Source organism: Montipora capricornis, chromosome 6 (genome assembly GCF_036669925.1).
Source record: "Montipora capricornis isolate CH-2021 chromosome 6, ASM3666992v2, whole genome shotgun sequence".
Taxonomy (NCBI): Eukaryota; Metazoa; Cnidaria; class Anthozoa; order Scleractinia; family Acroporidae; genus Montipora; species Montipora capricornis.
Window position 1 is genome coordinate 71,641,548 of NC_090888.1, and position 25,000 is coordinate 71,666,547.

General features: G+C 42.2%; 1 protein-coding gene across 1 annotated transcript; it reads left to right on the forward strand.

Annotated features, from left to right (window-relative positions):
- The first annotated feature begins 3,632 nt into the window (after positions 1 to 3,632).
- LOC138053060 (uncharacterized) lies at positions 3,633 to 18,627 on the forward strand. The gene is made up of 5 exons (XM_068899752.1): positions 3,633 to 3,844; positions 4,245 to 4,384; positions 4,582 to 4,715; positions 12,749 to 12,932; positions 17,957 to 18,627. Exons 1-5 carry the CDS (start codon positions 3,633 to 3,635, stop codon positions 18,250 to 18,252), a joined length of 966 nt encoding a protein of 321 aa, XP_068755853.1. The 3' UTR covers positions 18,253 to 18,627.
- The last annotated feature ends 6,373 nt before the right edge of the window (positions 18,628 to 25,000 follow it).

Here is a 25,000-nt window from a genome sequence, read left to right on the forward strand (position 1 = left end):
AAGCATTCCCAAAACCTTTTGTCCTTTTCTGTACTTTGCTTGAAAACTGATTTAGAGAAGCTTTCGTCTTCTTCTTCTTCTACTCTAGGTCCATTGCTCTTTTCAAAGTCATCCCTGAAAGCTTCATCTTGTTCCAGTGATTTCAGCAGACTTTCTGAATTGCTACTCCACTTTCTCATATTGAAGCCTCCTGACTTAAGACAGAGCTTTATCTTCTTAGCCAATTTGAACGCACTATCCACGTCACCATTTCCAGACACAGTCATCAACATGTAAAGACTTCAACAGCTCTCTTGCAAGTGCACTGTCCACTGGCAAACATGTGTTCAAATGATGTCTGATTGTGGCATTTAGAATGAAAGGACTTGAGTTTACACCAAATACCACACGTGCAAAACGTAGTACCATGACTTCTGGACTTTCCTTATTCGGATCTTCAACCCATAAAAATCTCACAAAGTCCCTGTGTTCAGGATCAATCTCAATGTTCAAAAACACCTTCTCAATGTCTGCAGTTAGGGCAACTTCATGGACTCTGAACCTCAGCAAAATGTCAAATAACAAGGGATTAAGAGAAGGTCCAATGTGCAGACAGTCATTTAAACTAGGCCCAAACACTTTAGATGAGGCATCGTATACAACTCTCACCTTAGTTGTATCTCTATCAAGTCTCACTACTGTCCTGTGTGGAAGATAGTGGACATCTCCAGGCGGTGGTATTTGATCTTGTGGTACCATTTCAACCACACCACTGTGCAGTTGCTCTCTAATCACACCATCATACTGCTTCAGAATTTCTGGTTGGTTCTTGAGCTTCTTGATTGTTGTTGTCAGTCTACGCAATGCCACTGTATAATTGTCTGGTAACGTGGGGTGATTATCCTTGAATGGTAACTTGACCTGGTATCTCTTTCCAGTAAATGTGATGTCATTTGAAAACTTGTCATAGACTGAAGTTTCATGTTCCTTAATGCCCAAAGTTTCTAAGTCCCAAAATTTCTGCAGATCATCCTTTTTATCACTTATCTCTGTGGACTCTATCTTTAACACATGCGTGGAACTCAGATTCACAGTGCATGACCTTGTCAATATTGAGCACATAGTTGGTCCTGATAAAACCCAACCTAAATTGGTTTCAAGGGCTACTGGTCCATAGGGATCTCCTTTAATGATGTTCCCAGTAAAGAACGACCAGTAATAATCTGCTCCTATCAGCACATCAACACTGACAGAATCACTTGTATCACATGCAAGTTGTAGACCCTGCAAGTAGGGGTAGCATTCCAACGTGGTTCGAGACCGTTGATTGGACACTGGGCTGCAAATTACTGGTACAACATATGAGGTGATATACACATAACACGTAATTTTTTAAGTTGGCATTTTCTGAAGTAAGGCAATTTTGGTAAACCAAGTAATCAAAAATGGTGTTATTTGCCAATGTCAAGAACGTTGGCTGATATAAGCATCTTGCTCTCAATTTTTAACCACGGTACGGGACACTTAACGATAAGGAAAACTTTATTCATGAAATCGTGGTTATCACGACTATCGAAAAGAAACTTCACAACTTTTTAACTTTCCACCAGCAGATCTATAGATATTGCTATGAACAGGTATGGATAAAATTATACCGTACTTTAACTATTTACAACACCACTAACAGATGTATAGAAATTTCCATGAACAGGTCTGGATGATATATCAACCCATACTTTAAACTTTTTACCACATCAGTAGCAGTTTTATAGAAATTCCATGAACAGGTCTATATAAAATATGATCCCATACTTTGGCTTTTTACCACATCACTACCAGCTTTATGGAAATTTCCATGAACAGGTCTGGATAAAATATGATCCATACTTAAGCTTTTTGCCACATCACTAACAGCTTTGTGGAAATCTCCATAAACAGGCCTGGATAAAATATGATCCCATATGTAAACTTTTAATCATATCACTAGCAGATCTATGGAAATTTCCATGAACAGGTCTGGATAAAATATGATCCCATATGTAAACTCTTGACCACATCACTAGCAGATCTATGGAAATTTCCATCAATAGGTCTGGATAAAATATGACCCCACATGTAAACTTTTAATCATATCACTAGCAGATCTATGGAAATTTCCATGAACAGGTCTGGATAAAATATGATCCCATATGTAAACTCTTAACCACATCACTAGCAGATCTATGGAAATTTCCATGAACAGGTCTGGATAAAATATGATCCCATATGTAAACTCTTAACCACATCACTAGCAGATCTATGGAAATTTCCTTGAACAGGTCTGGATAAAATATGATCCCACATGTAAACTCTTAACCACATCACTAGCAGATCTATGGAAATTTCCATGAACAGGTCTGGATAAAATATGATCCCATATGTAAACTCTTAACCACATCACTAGCAGATCTATGGAAATTTCCATGAACAGGTCTGGATAAAATATGATCCCATATGTAAACTCTTAACCACGTCATTAGCAGATCGATGGAAATTTCCATGAATAGGTCTGGATAAAATATGATCCCATACTTCAGCTTTTTGCCACATCACTAAAATCTTTATGGGAATTTCCATAAACAGCCCTGGATAAAATATGATCCCATATGTAAACTTTTAACCACATCACTAGTAGATCTATGGAAATTTCCATGAACAGGTCTGGATAAAATATGATCCCATACTTAAGCTCTTTGCCACATCACCAAAATCTTTATGGAAATTGCCATAAATAGGCCTGAACAAGATATGATCCCATATGTAAACTTTTAATCACATCACTAACAGATCTATGGAAATTTCCATGAACAGGTCTGGATAAAATATGATCCCATTCTTAAGCTTTTTGCCACATCACTAACAGCTTTATGGAAATTTCCATAAAGATGAGTAGCATGATCACTGTACCCATTCCTGTAACATACCTAAAAATTGTGAAATTGTGTTTATTGGGGTGAAAATCACTTATTTTGGCTTATTCTACACCCAGACTTTCATATCTTTCTAATTGTTCAGAAAATATTAAAGTTTGGTCTGTCAAAATTGAATTTTTGATTTACCCATGACCCCTTGCAGGCGTGGTCTTTCACACAGATAGTCAAATTTGAGGCAAATAAAAAGTGAAAACAGAAAGCTTTCACTACATGGAGGATAGCATCCCCTCATTTAGTTCTATTGACACCCTAAACGCTGGCTTTCTGCTCCACTTTTTTGCTCCACTTTATAATTTGAGGTCAGAGCAGATGTCTCTCTCAATTTCCTGAAAATTGACCCTGAAAAGACATTGTGGACTTCCCAATAATATCCATAGAGGAAAGGTTACCAAGCCTTGTGATGGAAATCAAATCATAGCTTCTTTGCCAAATAGGTTGTGATGTTTACTGGCACTCAAGACTTGGTTCAATATGTTTAAAAAAACGTAGCGACTCAGTCAAAGGCTAATATTTTCGCAACCCTGAAAGCTACGATGACGAAACTGTGGAAATAGCTAGGGGAACTTGTGAGCATTCAGAAAATTCTCAATTTTGGAAAAGGTTTTCAAAACCTTTGAAGAATTTAAAATAAAAGACCAGACAAGCAGTGTTAGTCAAGCAAAGAAGCTTATGTGTGGAGCGATGCAACAACCAAACTTGGTTGCCTCCAAGTTTAAATGCATTCGTGGGCTAGATACAGACAGCCTGAAAGCTTTGTTAGCAAAAGTTGCAGATGGGGAAATGTCATTTGCAGAAATGAAGCTTAGAGTTATGGAGATAAAGAACATAGCAGCTCTGAAGACAGAGTTTGTAAAAAAAGCAGGTTGTGAATCCTGGGAGGAAGCATTAGAAAGGTGACATACATGTAGGCAAGACAAAGCCTCTACAAATAATTGTACCATACGAAATATACTGTTTTACACAAATTAATGCAAACAACTGAAATTTAAGGTAAATACTAAATCTGTGTTCTGGTGTTATTTTTTTCTGTAATCTTGTGTAGCATACCTCCTCTCTTTTCAGACATAACAGTCATAATACATCTTTGATGACCCATTCTAAATACAGCAAAATACAGTCATAATACATCTTTGATGACCCATTCTAAATACAGCAAAATACAGTCATAATACATCTTTGATGACCCATTTTAAATACTTGTGTGTACAGCTGGTGTACTGTGATTATGAAGTTGTGTTTATTGGGCCAGTCTACCTTATTCATACTTTAACACATTGTTTATCAATAATTAAGGTTTCCAGATTTTACATCAGAAGAGCTCCTCCAGCAGTTTATTGGCTCAGTTCATAAACGAAAGGCAGACAGGGAGTTCCTGGCACTTATTGAAAGAGCCTTGCAAGCAGAAGTGTCAGTGCACGATAATGGCAAGAGTGGTAATTCTTAAGTTTTAATGCATCTATAGAATTGTGATTACTACAACAGACAGTTGTTAAGAAACACTTTCATACATTACATGTACATTGTACATGTGCATTTTATTGATGCTAATTATTCAGTGGGAGTGTACTTTAGTTGCCAACATTAACATAGTTTGACTGATGACTAATTTGACTGCTCTTTTTCATTGAAGGCCACTCCACACTGTGTAAAATCAATGGAACATGGTATTGTGCTTTAAGATCTGAGGGACATAAAGTCACTTCAGAACTCCTAAGGAACATCCCATTCACTGGCGCAGACCTCACAGTGATACAGGACCAACCAGTAAGTTCAACAATGTGCAAACTGATTTTTTAATTAGTGGTTTAATGCCATTTGTTGCAGCAGAATCGTGCGTGACATTTCTTTTTTGTGTGACGTTTTATTGTATTGCGGTGGTCTGGACCTTGCCGGGTCCCGGATGACCACGCGAGTTGACACTGTGGTGAATTGTTTTTCCGCTGAAGGTTTTAGTAAGATAGTTAAGTTAAGGTTCTCTACTTTACGGTAGCAAGGACTCCATTGTTTACGGATCAACGTTTCTATAAGGTGTTGCAAGGATATTAGCACACAGATGTAAGTTTTTCTGTTTATTTAGAGTGATTTGTTTCTTGTTTTATTGTATTTTCATATTCGCCCCTAGCGCGCTTTGTAATGCTAGGTTTTGTTGTTTTCTTATAGTTTTCGTTACCGCATTATCGCATCATATCATTGTATTACCGCTTCGCTCATCGGTTCCGAATCTGCTATTTGTGAAGGAAATCAGTGATAGCAATCAAGACTGCGTGTAAATGAATCTCTGTGGATCTTTCAAATCGACTGAGTTGTTGTTGTATGTTATATGGCTCGTCGTAAGGTCTTAGTGTAGCAGTTCCGCCGCTACATTTCGTAACGAAAAATCTTTATACTGACGTTCCAAGATCTAGAAAGGAAATTGTTATTGGAATGTATTGTATTGATCTTCAATTCTTCGGATTTTCGTCGTATTAGTTGTGGAAATTCGCTCTGTGAAATTGTCGAGAGAGCGGCAAATTACTCCATCACATGTATGGCAGAATCTAGTCACCAGGAACTCGCAGACAACTTTAATGTTCCAGGCGAATCAAATGTGCTGCAATTCGAAGAAAAGAATGGTGAAAGCGAGTCTGTGGAAAAAACTTCGAGCGATGTAAAAGATGCTACCCAGCCATGGGATTCACTGGGCCCACGGCAACGGAATCCATCGGAAAAGGGCCTTGAAGAACGAATTAATTGGCTTAAGCAAACGCGTATAAACGCTCTCCGAGCTGTGTCACGGAAAAGGACTGAAGTATCTGATCTTATGGTCAACTCCAACAATTTACACCTAGTGAAGAATGAGCTGGCTAATTTAAATGATTTAATCGAACATTATAAAGAAACCTTTCATGCCTACTATAAGGAGCTAACTGATGATGAAACCAAAGACCGAGAGTACGCTCATTATGATGAGAAAATCAAGGGTATTATGGCGTACCTGCATCCAGCATATGCGTGGATATCACAAGCCGAAAGTCACCTAACTGACCAGCTAGAAAGGGCTAGCAGTAAGGGATCCAGACGGTCATCAAAAACAAGCTCCCGTTTGTCTGCTAGAGAAAGGGAAAGAGTTCGTCTGGCAGAGCTGAAGGCTGAAAGATCAATGCTTAAACAGAAACAGGCCCTGAGAGCCGCAGAAGAGGATTTGGAGTTAGAACTTGAGATAGTAAAGGCTGAAGCGAGGGGGAAAGCATTGGAGGAATTGGACAGAGAGCATAACCCCCCGCTGCCATTTGGTTCAAGTCCACCATCTGCTGTTGCATCCTTTTCCCCGATTGTGATACCATCTGTAGCGGCATCATTACCCAATGAAGTTACTTTAAAGCCCGAAGTATTCGTTCCTACTACTCAAACCCCAGCTACAACGGAGACACAGGCTAAGTCCGTCCTGCAAGGCCCAAGAATCAGTGCGGCTACAGATTCCATTGTCAAGACTTCCACATCTAATCCTAAGGCTGCAGAGTTTATTCCTACCACATTTGCAGATGGTACCTCGTCTACACCATATACTGGTCATGGTTCAAAAAACTCCAAAGAAATTGCACACGGAATTTCTGAAATTCAGTCACCTCAGCTGGTGGAGCGTACCTTTCAGAGTGTAATAGAGTTACAACAGAGACAAAATGAAACCATTATTGCAACTCACCAGCAGTTGACTGCTGCAATAACATTGCCTCAGCCAACCATAACTAAGTTCAAGGGAGATCCTATTGAGTATAACACATTTATTATGGCCTTTGATGCTCGTATTCACTCCAAGGCGACGTCGAATGCTGACCTTTTGTACTACCTGAATCAGCATCTCGAGGGTGAACCTGCAGATCTTATTCAAGGATGTTTACATATGAGTCCCGATGAAGGTTACCTGGAAGCCAGACGTCTACTACAGAAAGAATATGGGGACCCATACAAGATCTCAACTGCTTACCTTAACAAGATCCTGCAATGGTCTCCAATTAGATTTGATGACAACCAAGGTCTGAAACGGTTGTCGATATTCTTGACAAAATGCACAATAGCCATGAAGAGTATTTCGTATATGCGTGTCCTCGATCACGCACCAAACATGCAAGCTGTAGTCTCCAAGCTCCCCGCTAACCTGCAAGCTAAATGGAGGGATCAGGTCTTTAAGAAGAAGAAGAGGGTGAACGGTGCAACGTGTTTTGCCGACCTTGCTGAATTTGTTGAGTCTGCATCGGAGTCAGCCAATGATCCAGTGTTTGGAAGGGAGGCCTTGAACAAGAGAAAGGAAGATGTTAAACCTCTGAAAGTGAAGGAACCATTGAATAAAGGAAGGGAACTGCCCAGTAAGGCTAAGATGCCGCCAAGGAAACCGGAAAGCCCGTGGAAATACAAGGAAAGCAGTTTTGCAACAAATCCATCTGGAACCGTTAAGCCCCCAGTCTCAGATGGGGCCGGGCCCACTAACAACCGTGGTAGCCCATCCTGTCACCTTTGCAGTCGTGCTCATGATCTGGATGATTGCGAACTATCTAATAGGAAAACACTGGAGCTTAAGAGAGCATTCTTGAGAGAAAGGAATATGTGCTTTGGATGTTATGGAACAAATCACCTCTCAAGGAACTGTTCAAACAAACGAAAGTGCAAACATTGTGGCAGGCTGCATCCTTCTGCCCTTCACATCGATGACTTCCAGCTGCCACAAAAGGACAATACCAGCCCTGCTAAGCAGGAGAATGACAAGGCAGTAAACAATACCGGCACTAACCCTCAGAATGCTTCATGCCATGCTGCTAAACTGAATGAATCAGTCATTTTACACGCAATCTTGCCAGTACGTGTGAAGAGGAAAGGCAATACTGAAACCATTACAACTTATGCCTTCTATGATAATGGTAGCGGTGGCTGTTTCTTAACGGAGAACCTTAAAGAACAGCTTGGCGTTAAGGGTGAAAGGACGGAATTACAGCTTGGCACCATGCATGGCCAAAGCCTTGTGACCACCGCTGTTGTAGACAGTTTGGTTGTGACGGACATGGAAGATAGAAACCCAGTTGAATTACCTCGCTCCTACACAAGAATGGAAATACCTGTAGCCGAACAGCAAATCCCAACCCCTGAATTGGTGAAGCAGTGGGAACACCTACGAAGTGTCGCTGAAAGGATGCACAAGTTTATTCCGAACTTAGAGATTGGCTTGCTGATTGGCAGCAATTGTCCTGCGGCACTGGAACCTTTAGAAGTAGTGCCAAGAGGTGACGAAGGGCCTTATGCAATGCGATCATATGAAATATGCAAATATGCAATATGAAATATGCAATGCGATCATATGAACGAGCGCACCGGTGGCTCAGTTGGTTAAGCACCGGGCTGTCACGCGGGAGGTCGTGAGTTCAACTCCGGCCGGACCAACACTCAGGGTCTTTAAATAACTGAGGAGAAAGTGCTGTCTTTGTAATGACATCTGCAAATGATTAGACTTTCAAGTCTTCTCGGATAAGGACAATAAACCGGAGGTCCCGTCTCACAAACCTTGTTCACATATAACTCTGTGGGACGTTAAAGAACCCACACACTATTCGAAAAGCGTAGGGGACGTGGTTCCCGGTGTTGTGGTCTATCTTCATCACTTACATCATCACTCATCATGGGTTGGGAGGGTTCAGTGGGCTCATAAATGGACTGATAGCGGCTGCCATCGGCGCCCTTAGTATGCTGATGTCCGAGCCCACTGCAAAAATGCTATGTAAATAGGACACGTATGTTTGTCCTATCAATCAATCGCGACATTACATTACTATTGCATCATGGCTGGACTCTGACTGGAACGCTGCATGTAAGAGACACTCCATGCCCCAGTAATGTCATTTGCCATAGAATCACAGTTCGAGAGGCAGAGTCAGTCAAGGAGATGATATCGCCCCAAGCGATTCAGCAAATGTTCCAGTTAGATTTTAACGACCGCAAGTCTGGTCCGGACGAATACAGTTATTCCCGGGAGGACAAAAAGTTCATTACTGGGATAGAGCAAAGCATCCAACATCATAATGCTCATTACGTAATACCATTGCCATTTAGAAATTCTCAAACGACGATGCCAAACAATCGCGATCAAGCATTGAAACGAGCGATGTGGCAGAGAAAGAAGATGCTGCGTGATGAGAATTACAGGAACGATTATGTAAGTTTTGTAAACGAGGTGATATCAAGAGGACATGCAAGAAAGGTGCTGGAAGACCGTCTAGAAGTTGAACCCGGGAAGGCATGGTACCTACCACACCAAGCTGTTGTAACTTTGCCTTGAAGCAGACGGCTAATGACACCGAATCCCAAAGTGGATCACTTGTAGCTGAAACCATCCGATGAAACTTCTACGAGGACGATTGCCTTGGTTCCGTCAAAGATGAACAAGTTGCCATTGAATTGATCCAAGGTCTTAGTGAAGCATGTGCACACGGAGGGTTTAACTTGACTAAGTTTATAAGCAACAGCCGTGCTGTCTTGGAATCTATTCCGCCCGAGAAACGTTCTAAAGAGGCCAGAGACCTTGACCTCGGCAGCGATCGTTTGCCTGTTGAACGTGCCCTCGGGGTACAATGGTGTGTGGAATCTGATGCCTTCGAGTTTCGTATAGTTCTTAATGACAAGCCACCAACAAGAAGAGGAATATTGTCAGTGGTCTCCTCAATTTATGATCCACTGGGCTTTGCCGCGCCATTTACGCTTCCAGCGAAGAAGATACTCCTGGACCTCTGTCGCGAAGAGATGGGATGGGATGACACTGTTCCTGAGCAATACCAAGTTAGATGGGACAAATGGTTAAGTGAGCTACCACTTTTGGAACAGTTCAAGGTTAATAGGTGTGTCAAGCCAGCAGAGTTTGGAACCGTGGTGTCCCAGCAGATACATCTTTTTTCCGATGCTAGTTCTGTTGGATATGGCTCTTTTGCTTACTTGCGACTGCGCGATAACAGCAATCGCATTTACTGTTCTTTCCTTATGGGCAAAGCACGACTTGCTCCCATCAAGTCTGTCACGATTCCACGTTTAGAGTTACGGCTGCCACAGTCTCAATTCGACTTGGAGAATTGTTGAAGAGAGAAGTCGACGGCAATCCTGATTTTGTGTACCATACGGACTCCACCACTGTGTTGCGCTATATTGCCAATGAACAGCAACGCTTTCATGTGTTTGTTGCAAATCGGGTGCAGCTTATTCGCGACTTCTCACGTTTAAATCAGTTGAAGTACATAGACACAAAGGAAAACCCGGCAGATGATGCTTCCAGGAGACTGAATGGACTTGCTCTCATTGAAGGGAAGCGTTGGTTGCAAGGCCCAGCTTTTTTGTGGAAACCAGAGAGTGAGTGGCCTCGACAACCGCGTATGGTGAACCAGGTCCCAGCTGATAACCCAGAAGTAAAGGGGACAACCGTGGCCTCAAGCAATGTAGTGATCGTCAATCAGTCAGCTAGTGCTGCAAGCAAACTGATATACCACTTCTCTGATTGGCATCGGTTAAGGACAGCTGTAGCTGTGTTCCTGTGAGTAAAGAAGATATTGCAAATCAGATGTAAGGAACGTATAAATGTCAAGGAAGAAGTGTCAAGTGACGACAAAAACCTCGCAGACCGAAGGAAGCCTTCAATAATCAAAACAGCTAAGCATAACGACACTGAAGAGCCTTGCTCACCTCTTACCGTGCAAGACCTAGTAGACGCTGAGTTCGCTCTCCTAAAATTTGTCCAGGACTTAGCATTTGGTAAGGGAATCCACGCCCTCCAAGAGTTGGAGAATGAGAATAGCCTAGACAAGGAGAAGCTGCAGAAACAGAAGAAAGCAAGTATAAAGATTAACAGTCATATCCAGCGCCTTGACCCCTTCTTAGAAAACGGTATCCTCAGAGAGGTAGACTCAGGCGTGCAGATTTGCCACACGAAACGAAGCATCCAGTGATTTTGCCACCGAAAAGTCATGTCACTACGCTACTCATCCGTCATGCTCATAAACGGTTGGGTCACGCTGGGCGCGGTCGTGTTATTTCAAGCCTACGCGAGAAGTATTGGATCATCAAAGTGAACACAGCAGTGCGCCATGTGATATCAAAGTGTGTCTTCTGCCGTCGCAATTACAGCAGACCAGGTGTACAGAAGATTGCAGACCTACCCATGAATCGAATCTCCCCACCACTACCATTTACTTACACTGGTGTTGACTACTTTGGGCCCTTCATCATCAAGGAGGGGCGCAAGGAAATGAAAAGATACGGCGCTCTTTTCACGTGTTTGGTTAGCCGAGCAGTCCATATTGAGGTTCCAAGTTCTCTTGAGTCAAGTTCATTTATTCAAGCACTCCGGCGCTTCATCGCCCACCGTGGTCCTGTCAGAGAAATAAGGAGTGATAACGGTACAAACTTTGTTGGCGCACGAAACGAGCTGCTCCAAGCCATAGAAGAAATGGATCATGAAGAGATCCATGCCAAACTCAAGAAGGAAAACATTGACTGGATCTTCAACCCACCCGCCGCCAGCCACATGGGTGGCGTTTGGGAGCGACAGATCAAGACCACAAGGAAAGATCTCGCTGGATTAATGGAAGAATATGGTCATTGCTTAGATGAGGAATCGTTTCGGACCCTAATGTGTGAAGTGGAGGCAATTATTAATTCAAAACCCCTGACGACAGTCTCTGGCGAGCCTAACGACCTTGAGCCGCTTACTCCCAACCACATCTTGACAACCAAGTCAACTGTGATATTACCACCATCAGGCAAGTTTCAGAGCTGTGATGTGTATATGCGTCGGCGGTGGCGAAGGGTACAGTATTTAGCAAATTTATTTCGGTCTCGGTGGAAGAAGGAGTACCTCGTTGTGATGCAGGAAAGGCACAAATGGTAACATCCTCAGCGAAACCTGGTTGAAGGGGATGTTGTGATAATCCGAGAAGAGAATGTTCCGCGTAATGCCTGGTCGTTGGCCCTTGTTGTGCGAGTGGAGCCTGATTCACAAGGCTTCGTCAGGTCTGCTGTCGTCAAAACGCGAGAAACTACATTGAGAAGACCAGTCAACAAGCTTGTCCTAATTCTGCCCAAGAAGGAACAGGAAGGAGATCAAGAGAAGTAAACGCCCCTCAGACGTTTAGTTGCCGGGAATGTTGCAGCAGAATCGTGCGTGACATTTCTTTTTTGTGTGACGTTTTGTTGTATTGCGGTGGTCTGGACCTTGCCGGGTCCCGGATGACCACGCGAGTTGACACTGTGGTGAATTGTTTTTCCGCTGAAGGTTTTAGTAAGATAGTTAAGTTAAGGTTCTCTACTTTACGGTATCAAGGACTCCACTGTTTACGGATCAAGGGTTCTATAAGGTGTTGCAAGGATATTAGGACACAGATGTAAGTTTTTCTGTTTATTTAGAGTGATTTGTTTCTTGTTTTATTGTATTTTCATATTCGCCCCTAGCGCGCTTTGTAATGCTAAGTTTTGTTGTTTTCTTATAGTTTTCGTTACCTCATTATCGCATCATATCATTGTATTACCGCTTCGCTCATCGCTTCCGAATCTGCTATTTGTGAAGGAAATCAGTGAGAGCAATCAAGACAGCGTGTAAATGAATCTCTGTGGATCTTCCAAATAGACTGAGTTGTTGTTGTATGTTATATGGCTCGTCGTAAGGTCTTAGTGTAGCAGTTCCGCCGCTACACCATTCATAAGGAGTATTACTAAATTAAGTCGCAAGTACTGTAAAATACTTTAATTTCAATGATAGGGTATTGATATAAGTTGTTATTTATGTCTACTTCTAGACCTGGTGTGAGGAGAAAGTTAAATCGGTGATAAGACAGATCTGTGGTCTGAATACAAGATCAAAACTTTCAAACTACATAATTGTGATAAGAAAGAAGTCAGATCCAAGCCTCTTTGAAGAATGCACCCCAGCTGGCAAGGGTCACATTATGTATGTGGCCAGGAGTGGAATGTCTGCCAAAGGTATCAGACTAGTGTGTTAATGCTGTAGGATTAGGCATTGCATGCTGGGATCGATAGGTCGGCCATCTTGAATAAACCTCGTGCTAGTTTGCGTTACTCGATCGAAGTCTCCTTTCTTCTTCGCCTGATACTATATGGTGGCAGCGGTCTTGACCCCTCCAACGCCTTAAAACAGAATGGCAGACCAACCCGGAGATGCTCCTGCAGTTGAAAATCCGCCTCCACCCGTTAATCCGCCTATACAGCCTGTAAACTCTCTCCCGCTCCCGAGCAAGTTCCAGGGGGTAAACAACCCGAATCAAGCCGACATGTGGCCCAGATGGCTTCGACATTTTGAGCGTTATCGGATCGCTTCTGGCCTTCAACACAAATCAAACCAGGAACAGGTTGGAACATTTCTTTATGCAATGGGGGATTGTGCGGATGACATCGTCAAAACGTTAAGCATAAACGAAGCAATCGCTTCCTTCGAGGACGTCAAAACTGCCCTAAATGGCTATTTTTATCGTCGAACGAGCTCGGTTCAATGGACGAAGACAAAACCCCGGTGAATCCGTGGACACCTTTATTCAAGATTTATACCGCCTCGCCGAAAATTATGATTACGGAACTCTGAAAGATGAACTTATAAGAGACAGAATTATTGTTGGAGTCCTCGATGATTCACTGTCCGACCGCCTACAAGCTAAATCTGACCTCACTCTCGCGGACGCTGCTCGCATAAGCCGACAAGCCGAAGCAAGAAAACAAAATCGAACCATTGTCCGTGGGGTAGAAACTCAAAATGAAGTTGATTACGTCAGTCAGCCACGCTCTCACAACAAACAACAAGCCACAAACAACCCACCTGCTCGTAACCGAAACGAAGGATACATAAAAGAGCCCTCCAAGAATGACCGTCCCTGTTTTTGGTGTGGCCGCCAGAGCCACGATGGGAAGTATTGCCCAGCTAGAGACACTATTTGTAACAACTGCAACAAGAAGGGACATTTCCAGTCTGTCTGTCTCAGCAAGAAACCTTATCCGAGAAAGGTACATGCTGTAGAAAAACAAGAGGAGGAAGACATACACTTCCTCGGTGAGATCGGTTGTGAGAAGAACTATTGGTCTGCACAAATAGGAGTGAACGGTCGTACAACGCGCTTCAAGCTTGACACGGGGGCAGCACTGACTGTCCTTAGCGATGATGTCCAGTGGCTACAAGATGTTGAATTAACCAAGACATCCCAGGTTTTATGCGGTCCTGGAAACACTCAACTGTCTGTGAAAGGTCTGTTCTATGCAACTCTTAAGTACAGACAATCGAAGTTAACTGAGCCTATATATGTGGTGTATAATCAGAAGAGTTCGTTACTCAGCAGGAGAGCTTGTGTCGAACTAGGACTCATAAGACGTGTTGACAAAGATGTCGAAGAGGTGACCACGGGGCCAACAGATTTCAAAGCCGAATTTCCAGCACTCTTCAGCGGACTGGGAAAGCTTAAGACTGAATGACACATAACACTTCGCCCTGATGCTAAGCCTTTCTGTCTCTACAATCCCAGAAAGATTGCCCATCCACTGATTTCAAAGGTAAAAAGTCAAATTGAAACAATGCTTCTGCAAGGAGTGATCTCACCTGTAACAGAGCCAACTGAGTGGTGTGCAGGTATCGTCCCTGTCCTTAAAGCAAATGGCAGTGTGCGTCTCTGTGTTGACCTGACTCACCTTAACAAAGCAGTCCAGCGTGAGATACACCCAATACCTTCAGTGGATAAGAACCTTGCTAAACTGGGAGACAGTAAGATATTCTCCAAACTTGACGCCAACAGTGGGTTTTGGCAGATTCCCTTGGATGCCAAATCAAAACTGCTCACAACCTTTGTCACCCCATTTGGTATCAGCTCCGCCCCAGAGATCTTCCAACGCACTATGTTCAAGATACTTGAGGGCTTGGAAGGGACCCTCTGTCAAATGGACGATGTTCTCATTCACGGGGTAGACCAGTCGAAACATGATGGACGCGTACGAGGTGTTCTCCACCGCTTACAAGAAGCTGGGTTGACCCTTAATGACAAATGTGAGTTTTCACGATCATCAATCAGATTTCTCGCTCACATCATTGATAGCTCTGGACTCCATGCGGACCCACAGAAGACCACTGCTGTGACCCAATTCCCAATCCCTTCAGATGTCTCGGGGATACAGCGATTCATGGAAATGGTCAACCACCTTGGAAAATTTATTCCCAACCTCGCTGACCTCAGTGACCCCCTTCGTCAATTATTACGCAAACACAGTGTTTGGGTTTGGGCTGAACCCCAGCAAAAAGCCTTTGAGCAGATCAAGCAAGCGTTAGTGTCACCGACAGTCCTGGCACATTACAATCCAAACCGTCCAACGATCATTTCAGCGGATGCTTCCAACACAGGAATTGGTGCGGTCTTATTTCAAGTTCAAGATGACGGAGAGCGCCGCCCGGTGTGTTACGCGTCAAGATCTCTTAGTGACACAGAGAAACGTTATGCCGTAATTGAAAAGGAAGCCCTCGCGACAACATGGGCTAGTGAGAGGTTCTCTGATTATGTGCTCGGCATCCCTTTCACCCTGGAAACAGACCACAAACCGCTTACTGTACTCCTGAATTCATCAGAGCTCTCAAAGATGCCCGCCCGTATCCTGCAATTCCGCCTGAGACTTATGAGATACAGCTATCAAGTTCAATATGTGCCAGGAAAACATCAAGTTACTGCAGATACACTCTCACGTGCTCCTGCTGGCCTACCAGGGATAGAAGATAAGCTGCTTGTCGAAGAATTAGAGGCCTTTTCAACTCAGACCACTTCCTATCTCCCAGCCACGCCCAACCGACTACAGCAGATAAGGGATGCGCAGAAGACGAAGACGAAGAATGCTCCCTTTTAAGATCGTATTGCCTTCACGGATGGCCCCCTTACTTGCCTCACCAGCCGTTACTGCGCCCATATTGGGAGAACAGAAGCCACCTCACGATTGTTGATGACTTACTCCTGTACGATGATCGTATAGTCATTCCGAGGAGCATGCAACTACAAATCCTCGACTGCATTCATATTGGTCACCTGGGTCTGACTAAGTGTAGATCCAGGGCACGCACTTCCGTATGGTGGCCGGGACTCTCCATACAAATTGGTGAGTTGATCACCCGATGCCACACCTGTGCCAAGGAACAACCAACGCCGAGAGAACCGCTTTTGCCTCCGTCCTTCCCGGGCCGCCCCTGGGAGAGGGCAGCAACAGACCTGTATGATTTTCAAGGAAGAAAATACATCATCGTGGTAGACTATTACTCGAGGTGGTTTGACATCAAAGAACTCTCTGATGAGACTTCTCATTCAGTTATAAAAGCTCTCAGGGAGGTTTTCGCCACACATGGAATCCCAGATGTCATTATGTCGGACAACGGGCCACAGTATAGCGCAGAGACTTTTCGACAGTTTGCCGAAGCATACCATTTCAGCCATGTTACAAGTTCGCCAAAATACCCCCAGGCGAACGGCGAAGTCGGAAGAGCCATTCGCACAGCGAAGTCTATGCTGAGGAAAAACGAAGACATCTTCAGCGCCCTCTTGACTTACAGATCAACTCCTCTACAGAATGGCTACTCACCTAGTGAACTACTGATGGGACGTCGCCTGCAAACACAGCAACCAACTCTTCCAACCCACTTGTACCCTTATGTGCAGATAAAAGATCGCCAGTTGGTGGAAGAAAAGGAAAGCTTGTATCGATTGAACCAACAGCGCAACTTTAACAGGCGTCACAGAGCAAAGGAACTGCCAACACTTGAACTGGGTGGCCGAGTTTGGATAAGAGATCAAGATCGGTATGGCCTGGTGACAGGGAAAACTGAGAAACCCCGATCTTACCTTGTCACTACAGAAAGGGGCACACTCCGACGAAACCGCTCTGCCTTAGTAACCGCAGCAAAACCAGCTGAAGCCGAACAACACTCAGCTATGCCGGCCTGTGATGTCACCCCTGCCTCACCAGTACCTGTCATTCCTGTATTGCCAGTGCCCAGCACTCCGTCGAGGCCTCAGACTACGCAGGTGCCCCCATCCTCACAGACAGCTGTCCCAGTAACTACTCTAGCAACAACGCTGGATGAGTGCGTACCTCCGCGAAGTCCAAGCCCTGCGGTCCTGACAACCCGGTCGGGAAGAGCTGTGAGACCTCCAGAACGCTTGAATCTTTAGTTGAACATTGAACTGTGTGTGCCTCAGGACTTCACATGAACATTTTGATTTGTTGTTCGTATTTCTGTTGTTGTTCGTTTTGTCATATTTTCATAGCTTTCCCTTTTGAGGGGGGGATGTAGGATTAGGCATTGCATGCTGGGATCGATAGGTCGGCCATCTTGAATAAACCTCGTGCTAGTTTGCGTTACTCGATCGAAGTCTCCTTTCTTCTTCGCCTGATACTATAAATGCTACATGTATTTGCAACCAAGGTGACCCAGACAGATTTTCCTTGAACATGTTGGCTAGTACATTGTAAATTATTAGAAACCCACTAACTCAACCGTTACAATGGAACAAAAAAATAGTTCCTAACTATATATTTTGATAATTGTTTAGAGAGCAGGATTGGTGATGATTTTAAGAATCTGGACATTACTAATACTTTTGGTATTCTTTAAGAACTCTCAAGCCTCTGTACAATACACTGCGCTTTTATGTTACTGACTTTGCCTGTCCTTACAAATCTCAGCATATCTTTTTTAACAGAAAATTAGGAGATAAGGAGATAATAATTATCTATGGTAATAGACTATGATTAACCAATGAACTAATGAGAACAATAATATTATTGTTCTCATTATTTATGCTGTTTTTCAAGGATTTGTGACCCATCTTTAGCAAACATATTTATAACCTTGCAATGATGAGAAGTCAACAATGATGACCACTTAATCACCTGTACATTATTGTCAGTGTTAAGTCTGACTTAAGCTAAGTTTTCTCTCTGATAATGTTCTTTATTAAACTTGTCTTATTAAACAGCTGGCACTGGACTCACAAATACAGTAGAAAAGATTGCAGTCCTTTTTGTTGGCACAACTTCAAGGAGTGCCACAAATTGGTTTGTCGCCAAGAAAGAGCAAGATCTCATGAGACACCTCATAGAGGTCTTCATACCACCCAGAGGGATGCTGCTAGAGTTGGGGAGTTCACAGGCTCAAGGTACTTGGATTCCTGCTTATTTTTCTCCTGCTTGCAGACTTCGATTTTCCTCAACGTGTTATTACAGCAATGCACAATTTACAGTGATCCAGTCAACAACTTCAGGTAGTCAATAGAATGATATGCATCTCTCTAATTCTTCTTTAGGTGATTCCCTGGTTTTGCATTGCACAACCATACAGCGCATAATTTCTTGCATCAGTTGCGCGCACAGTAGTGCGGGCACATTGATAAATAGCGGATTTTCATTGACGCCAAGCTTAATCCGTCAAGGAGTGGCTATTTTGTCCTTAACGAGTACAGTGACCCCCCATTTTTATTTTGTATTTTTGTTGAGAGTGTTGTCTTCGTGAAGTAGTAAAAAAAATAAGCAAAAATCTATGGCCAGTTTTTTGGAAATTTCACAAAACTGTATGGAAGAAGCCATTACAAGTGGAACAGACGCTCTAATAAAATCTATTTTGGGCTGATAAGTACTCCCAAAGCCATTCAAATACATTTTTCAGGTACATAAGTGAATTAACCATACACTGAATGACACCAGGCTTTGCGTTATATCACGGATTGCTTTTATAAAATGGAGCTTTATTTGTCCAACATCGGGATGCACTGCAATTGTCAATGTGTCTTAAACAGCTGTGTTTGTAAGCATCATCCATGGAAACGAGCACGATGACCTCCCTATTTTTATTACATTTTTATCATCACCTTGACAGTGTACGAAGTTTCTCCTGAAATCTACGACAAGTTATATTTCTAGGGAATCACCCTTGCTTCGTCATTTAATTTGTCAGGTCAGGAAGCCAGAACAGTTTAAAATAATAAAAGTAAGTAGAGTAATTGTGTTTGTTTATTAATCCTGTTTGCAGTGTCTTCTTCCCTAATACCAGCATTCGACTGCAAAGTGAAACTTTGCTGTTTATTGGTTGTCTTAAATTGGTGAAGCAAAGATCATGCCGACATAATTCCTAAAACGTTTAAAAGACATTTGCTGAGATTTCGTTTCGTTAATTATAAATTACCTACAAAAGTCTTGAGCGGAAAGCTTAACATTTAAGAACATTTCCTCCATAACAAGTTCCCCACGCTCTTTAATTGTGTATTTACATGGAAATTTCTATCTATTAGACACCTTGTGGCAACGAATATCTGGAACTATTTTATCTAAGCAACTGGGATGTACGTGGAAATGTCTATAGACAACTTGTGGCAAAGAATATCTGAAACTATTTCGTCTAAGCTAGTGGGATGTACATGGAAATTTCCATAGACACCTTGTGGTAAAGAATATCTGAAACTATTTCGTCTAAGCAACTGGGATGTATATGGAAATTTCCATACACATCCTGTGGCAGAGAATATGTGAAACTACTTTGTCTTGGCAACTGGGATGTACATGGAAATTTCTATAGACACCTTGTGGCAAAGAATATCTGAAACTATTTTGTCTAAGCAACTGGGATGTACATGGAAATTTCCATGGACACCTTGTAGCAAAGAATATCAGAAACTATTTCGTCTAAGCAACTGGGATGTACATGGAAATTTCCATAGATACCTTGTGGCAAAGAATATCTGAAACTATTTAGTCTAAGCAACTGGGATGTACATGGAAATTTCCATACACATCTTGTGGCAGAGAATATCTGATACTACTTTGTCTTGGCAACTGGGATGTACATGGAAATTTCTATAGATACCTTGTGGAAAAGAATATCTGAAACTATTTCGTCTAAGCAACTGGCATGTACATGGAAATTTCCATACACATCCTGTGGCAGAGAATATGTGAAACTACTTTGTCTTGGCAACTGGGATGCACATGGAAATTTCTATAGACACCTTGTGGCAAAGAATATCTGAAACTATTTTGTCTAAGCAACTGGGATGTACATGGAAATTTCCATGGACACCTTGTGGCAAAGAATATCTGAAACTACTTTGTCTTGGCAACTGGGATGTACATGGAAATTTCTATAGACACCTTGTAGCAAAGAATATCTGAAACTATTTAGTCTAAGCAACTGGGATGTACATGGAAATTTCCATACACATCTTTTGGCAGAGAATATCTGATACTACTTTGTCTTGGCAACTGGGATGTACATGGAAATTTCTATAGATACCTTGTGGAAAAGAATATCTGAAACTATTTCGTCTAAGCAACTGGCATGTACATGGAAATTTCCATAGACACCTTGTGGCAGAGAATATCTGAAACTACTTTGTCTTGGCAACTGGGATGTACATGGAAATTTCTATAGACACCTTGTGGCAGAGAATATCTGAAACGTTTATTTAAGAAAGTAGGCTTTGACATTATTAATTTTGGAAAGACCACTGTTGGCATAGATTATCAAATCTATTACATGAACTTCACAAGGAAATTATTTCTCGTACGTTTGGAGCATAACAAACCATTCCTGTGCTACAGATGAGCTTTTGGTGAAATATATTTGTATTATTATAGAGCTGTGTACCATAAACAGATGGAAACATGCAATCCGTCGCACTAAGAGTGTTGCTGTTTAGCAACGCCGTGGCTAATGCTGTTACAAAGCATTAAAAATGAACTCCGACAAACAAACTCCATCTTGGTCAACTGTATGAGTAACATAGCCGATGGCGTTTTATGTCTTGCCTTGATAGACAACTTAGAGGTAGCTTTTTCATGTACTTTCCATTTTGTTGGAAAACATGCATATACACAGTTAATATTTTTTCCAAATTCGTTACTTCAGAAAATGCCAACTTAAAAAATTATGTGTTACATTCATTTCATCCGATGTTCTGACACACAATTGCACAACATCACATTCCTTCACAGAGGCTGAGTTATCTCCAAATGTTTTGATCAAAAGTGTCTCCTTACCAATGGTTGGTAGGTTCAATTGTTCACATGCCTTACTGGTTATGTATGATCTCTGGATACAGGAATCAAATATCACATGGGCATTCAATCCAAGTTGTTGGTTATCTGGTCTGCAAACAAAGGCTTGGGCTACCTGTAACAACACAGAGTTGGCATTGTTGCTAACGTGCATTGCTGAAGTTCCAGCTTCTCTGCTCCTATCTTGAGATGATCCAGATCCATCCGGTGTTGCCTCGTCACTAACTACATTCCTGGATGTTGGAATGTTCCTTATTCTTTAACAAATGGTTACATGGTGTCTACCTTCACAGTTAAAGCATTTTGCCTTTGACGGACAATTTGTGGAGATATGGCCACCCTTCAGGCACACAAAACACTTGCCATTTCGTCTCAGTATTGTTCTCCCTTGGTGGTCATGCAGTTAATGGATTTGTGATTCTTCTTGCAAAAAACACATTGTTGAGTAAATTCCTCACTGCCTGTATAAAGGGCAGAGGCAGAATGGGGTTGTTTGCTTCTTGCTCTGTACTGTTCAAACCTGGGTGTATTGGCATTTGCACCACTTGTTTTCATTGCAGTACATCTTTCCCTGGCTTCCAACTCAGTTTTCTTTGCACTCAACAAGGCATCAAGATTCCATGATTCCTCACTGCCAAACTTACGGCTTACAACCAATCGTAACTCCGAGGGGATTTTTTCCATCACGACTGGGACCAGTAAATTCCCAAAGGACCGTGATTCAACTCCTAACGCATTCAAACCTCGAATGTTGATTTCAATCTTGTCAAACAATTCACGTAATCTCTTTGTTTCATGCACTGAATTGACAGATGGAAGTTTCAATAAGGCATCCATATAATTTGATATCAGCAACTGCGGTTTACCAAATCGGTCTTTAAGAGTGTCAATGGCTACTTTATAATTGTCTGCGGTCAGAGGCAGTCCAGCAATTGCGGATTCAGCATTGCTTGTTACACAACTCTTCAGATAGGTGAATTTTTCAATGGCCGAGATGACAGTATTTCCATCGATAGCAGGTTGAAATGTGTCCCAGAAACCCTGCCATTCTTGATAATTTCCCGAAAAGGATTTGAGTTCGAGTTTAGGTAGTTTCACTTTTGCGCTTTCGGTATTTCTGGTACTACTATTTTCCTGATTTGTCGCATGGGCCTGTGTGTGTTCGCCATGTTTCCCTTTCTCCAAACTCAAATCGATTTTCGCTAAAATACTGTAAACGTGCTCACAAAACTCACCAGAATCTTCTATTTCTTTCTTCAGTTCCTTTGGTTTGGTGAGCTCTAATATTGTTTCATCCAGCTTTTTGGTCCTTTCCAATTTTTCGGTCAACAAGGCTTTCAGAGCCGTTAACTTTTCCCTGAACGACGTTAAATCTCCCACGTGTTCTGTCAAAATTTTCTCCACATTCCCCTCTGTTTTGTACACAAAGGTCCTGTGTGCATCTCGTTTTTTCCTGTTCTTGTCGATATTCATGACGCTTTATGTCCATAAACACCCTTTTTGAGTAGACTTCGCCTTTTTCCAATTCAAAAAATCCTTCGATGACGGCAACAGCTTTGTTGTTCTACTCCTTCTTGTATTTCCTCCGGTTCGAAGGACCATGTAATGAATCTTTATGGTATATTTAATTCATTTCCTGGTGAATGATCTCTTTACAATTTTCCATACGAATTACCACTTCACTCGACCGTTTCAGGCCTTGAGCAAGGTTGAAATCTAAAACTCAATACTCAACTTGACACTCGAAGCGATCCAACGATCGATCAAAACTCAGGCTATAAGTCCTTCTTTTACACGTGACTTTCTTCCCGCCACACGTAATGTATGCTTATTTATGTCAAATCTATTTTTAACACCTCACGCGTCCAGCCCAGAGGAGGAATGAATAGTATCCCAGATTTCTTTTCGGCATCTCGTCCCAACGGGAAGAGCAAAATGGCGCGCTCAGTTGATGAAATACGCGATCTTCTTCGTGATTATTTCGTAGGTTTTCTCGATTATAATGGTGAGTGATTTGTGCCTGTCAATACTTGATCACTTTGTATTTAATTTCTGATATTTATTCATCAAGACTCACGGAAGACTACTCATATTTTGATAATTCAAAATGTGGTTCTTTCACAATGTGATCACTGAATATTTATGATAAAAAAGTTATGTACAAGCAAGACTTCGACAAGTAAATTCAAGTTGACTAAATTGTATCAAAGTTAAGACTTGACGATATAATAAAACTGTTTCTAGCTCGATTAGTTTTCACTTTAGGTTCTTGTGCATCTTAAAGTGTACCTTGATGGCTTTGTGTAAAGGTGAGAGTAAATAACGCAGTCTGTGACTCTTATCATTAAGAATGTCATTGAAAAGGGCATTGCATAAGTTGCGATGATGTTCATTTAACGAGACTAAATCCATACGAGTAATTGCTTCGTTGTAATTAAGACCGGGACACATAATTGCTAACGCCCTCTTCTGTATACGTTCCAGTTCATGCGTTCAATACTTTGGTAGGGAATAGTAGAACACAGGCACTGCATAGTCCAATACGGATCTTATGCATGTAGTTTAGAACAGCCTCAGATCCGCACAGGGTACCTTGGCCCTTTTAAATAGAACCAAAAAATATAACCTTTTTGATGCTTTCTTTCTTACGTCATTTATAAGTTCGTTCCACGATAAGACACTTGAGATGGTTACACCTAATAACTGTGCCCTTAGGCCTTGTTACTACTTCTAAATCTTTCCACCAACTTTAACTTGTTCAAATACTTGTTTCGTTCTTGCAAATGAAATTCTGAGTTCTTTAAATTTGTCTTGATTTACAGTGTTTTTTGACCTCTCAGCTCCTTTATCAGCAATAAGTTGTGCACCTCAGATTTCACCTTTTGGAACAACCTCTCATATCGTCGTATCATGCGCATTTTTCCAGACACAGGCGTCACTGAGTACTAGATCGTTGATCATTATAATGAACAGCCAAGGCCCTAATTTAGTTCCCTGAGGGGCTCCTGATGGAACTGAACCCCATACAGAGTAACAACCATCAGCTAGTTTGACGGTATACGGGTGCGAATCGCTGATTTTCAGGGCCACGACACGCTTCTTTTTGCACAGTGTACCTTGTCTGCCGGGCAAGACGCGTTAAGTTATCAAAACTAGCAGTAATTTGGACCCAAGACCGTGATGCGAGAGGCATGGGTCTATTCTCGATTTTACGTCACAAACTGCTTTTCAATGCAACATTCCTTTGAAAACAGTAATGCAAAGCAATTTGTGACGTAAAATCGAGAATAGACCCAAGCCTCTCACATCACGGTCGTGGGTCCAAATTACTGAAGATTCGGTATAAAGCCAAACAGGGTCAAATTCGTCATCAGGTTTTTTCATCAAGGAGGAGTCAGCGCGAGCCTTCAAGCAAAGCAGTTAAAGGAACGAATAAAAAGGGAAAGTGAGGCGCGTGAGAAAGAATTAAGAGAAGAAATGGCCCAAAGGGTATTGGAGTTCAAACTGGAATATCGAAAACGGGAGCTCGATCTGTTACGGAAAAAACGAGGGAACAATATGGCCATAATTTCTACCCAAGACCAAACGGAGGTAGCGCATCTTGAGAATGAAATACTGGGACAAGACCTTATCGAAGGTAAAGAGGTCACTGAGCGAAGGTGTAAGGTCAGTCCAACCTCGCCATCTTTGAAACATTATTTAGTTGCCAGTCCCCATACAGTTAGTGATCTGGACAGTAAAGATGAAATTCAAGCGCATGTATTGAAGTTGAACCTAGAATGACAACGGGATATATTTCCCAAGGAAGTAAGCCAGTTGTCTACTCAGAGTCATCCCTAAATTATGACAGACTGTAATGTATTTAGTGTGGGCCACCTGTGCTTGTACGACCGCAAGGTTTTCTGGATCCACATGGAATAAAAAATTAGTTAGCCATCTTGCCTGGCGAAATCAATCGGTGTTGTGTTACTGTA

What these genes read in the sequence shown, in the direction of transcription:
- LOC138053060 (XM_068899752.1), top strand. Translation starts at nt 3,633, where the DNA reads ATGCAACAACCAAACTTGGTTGCCTCCAAGTTTAAATGCATTCGTGGG. An exon ending in GCACGATAATGGCAAGAGTG is followed by an intron (nt 4,385 to 4,581) that starts GTAATTCTTAAG and finishes TTTTCATTGAAG; the next exon opens with GCCACTCCACACTGTGTAAA. An exon ending in CAGTGATACAGGACCAACCA is followed by an intron (nt 4,716 to 12,748) that starts GTAAGTTCAACA and finishes GTCTACTTCTAG; the next exon opens with ACCTGGTGTGAGGAGAAAGT.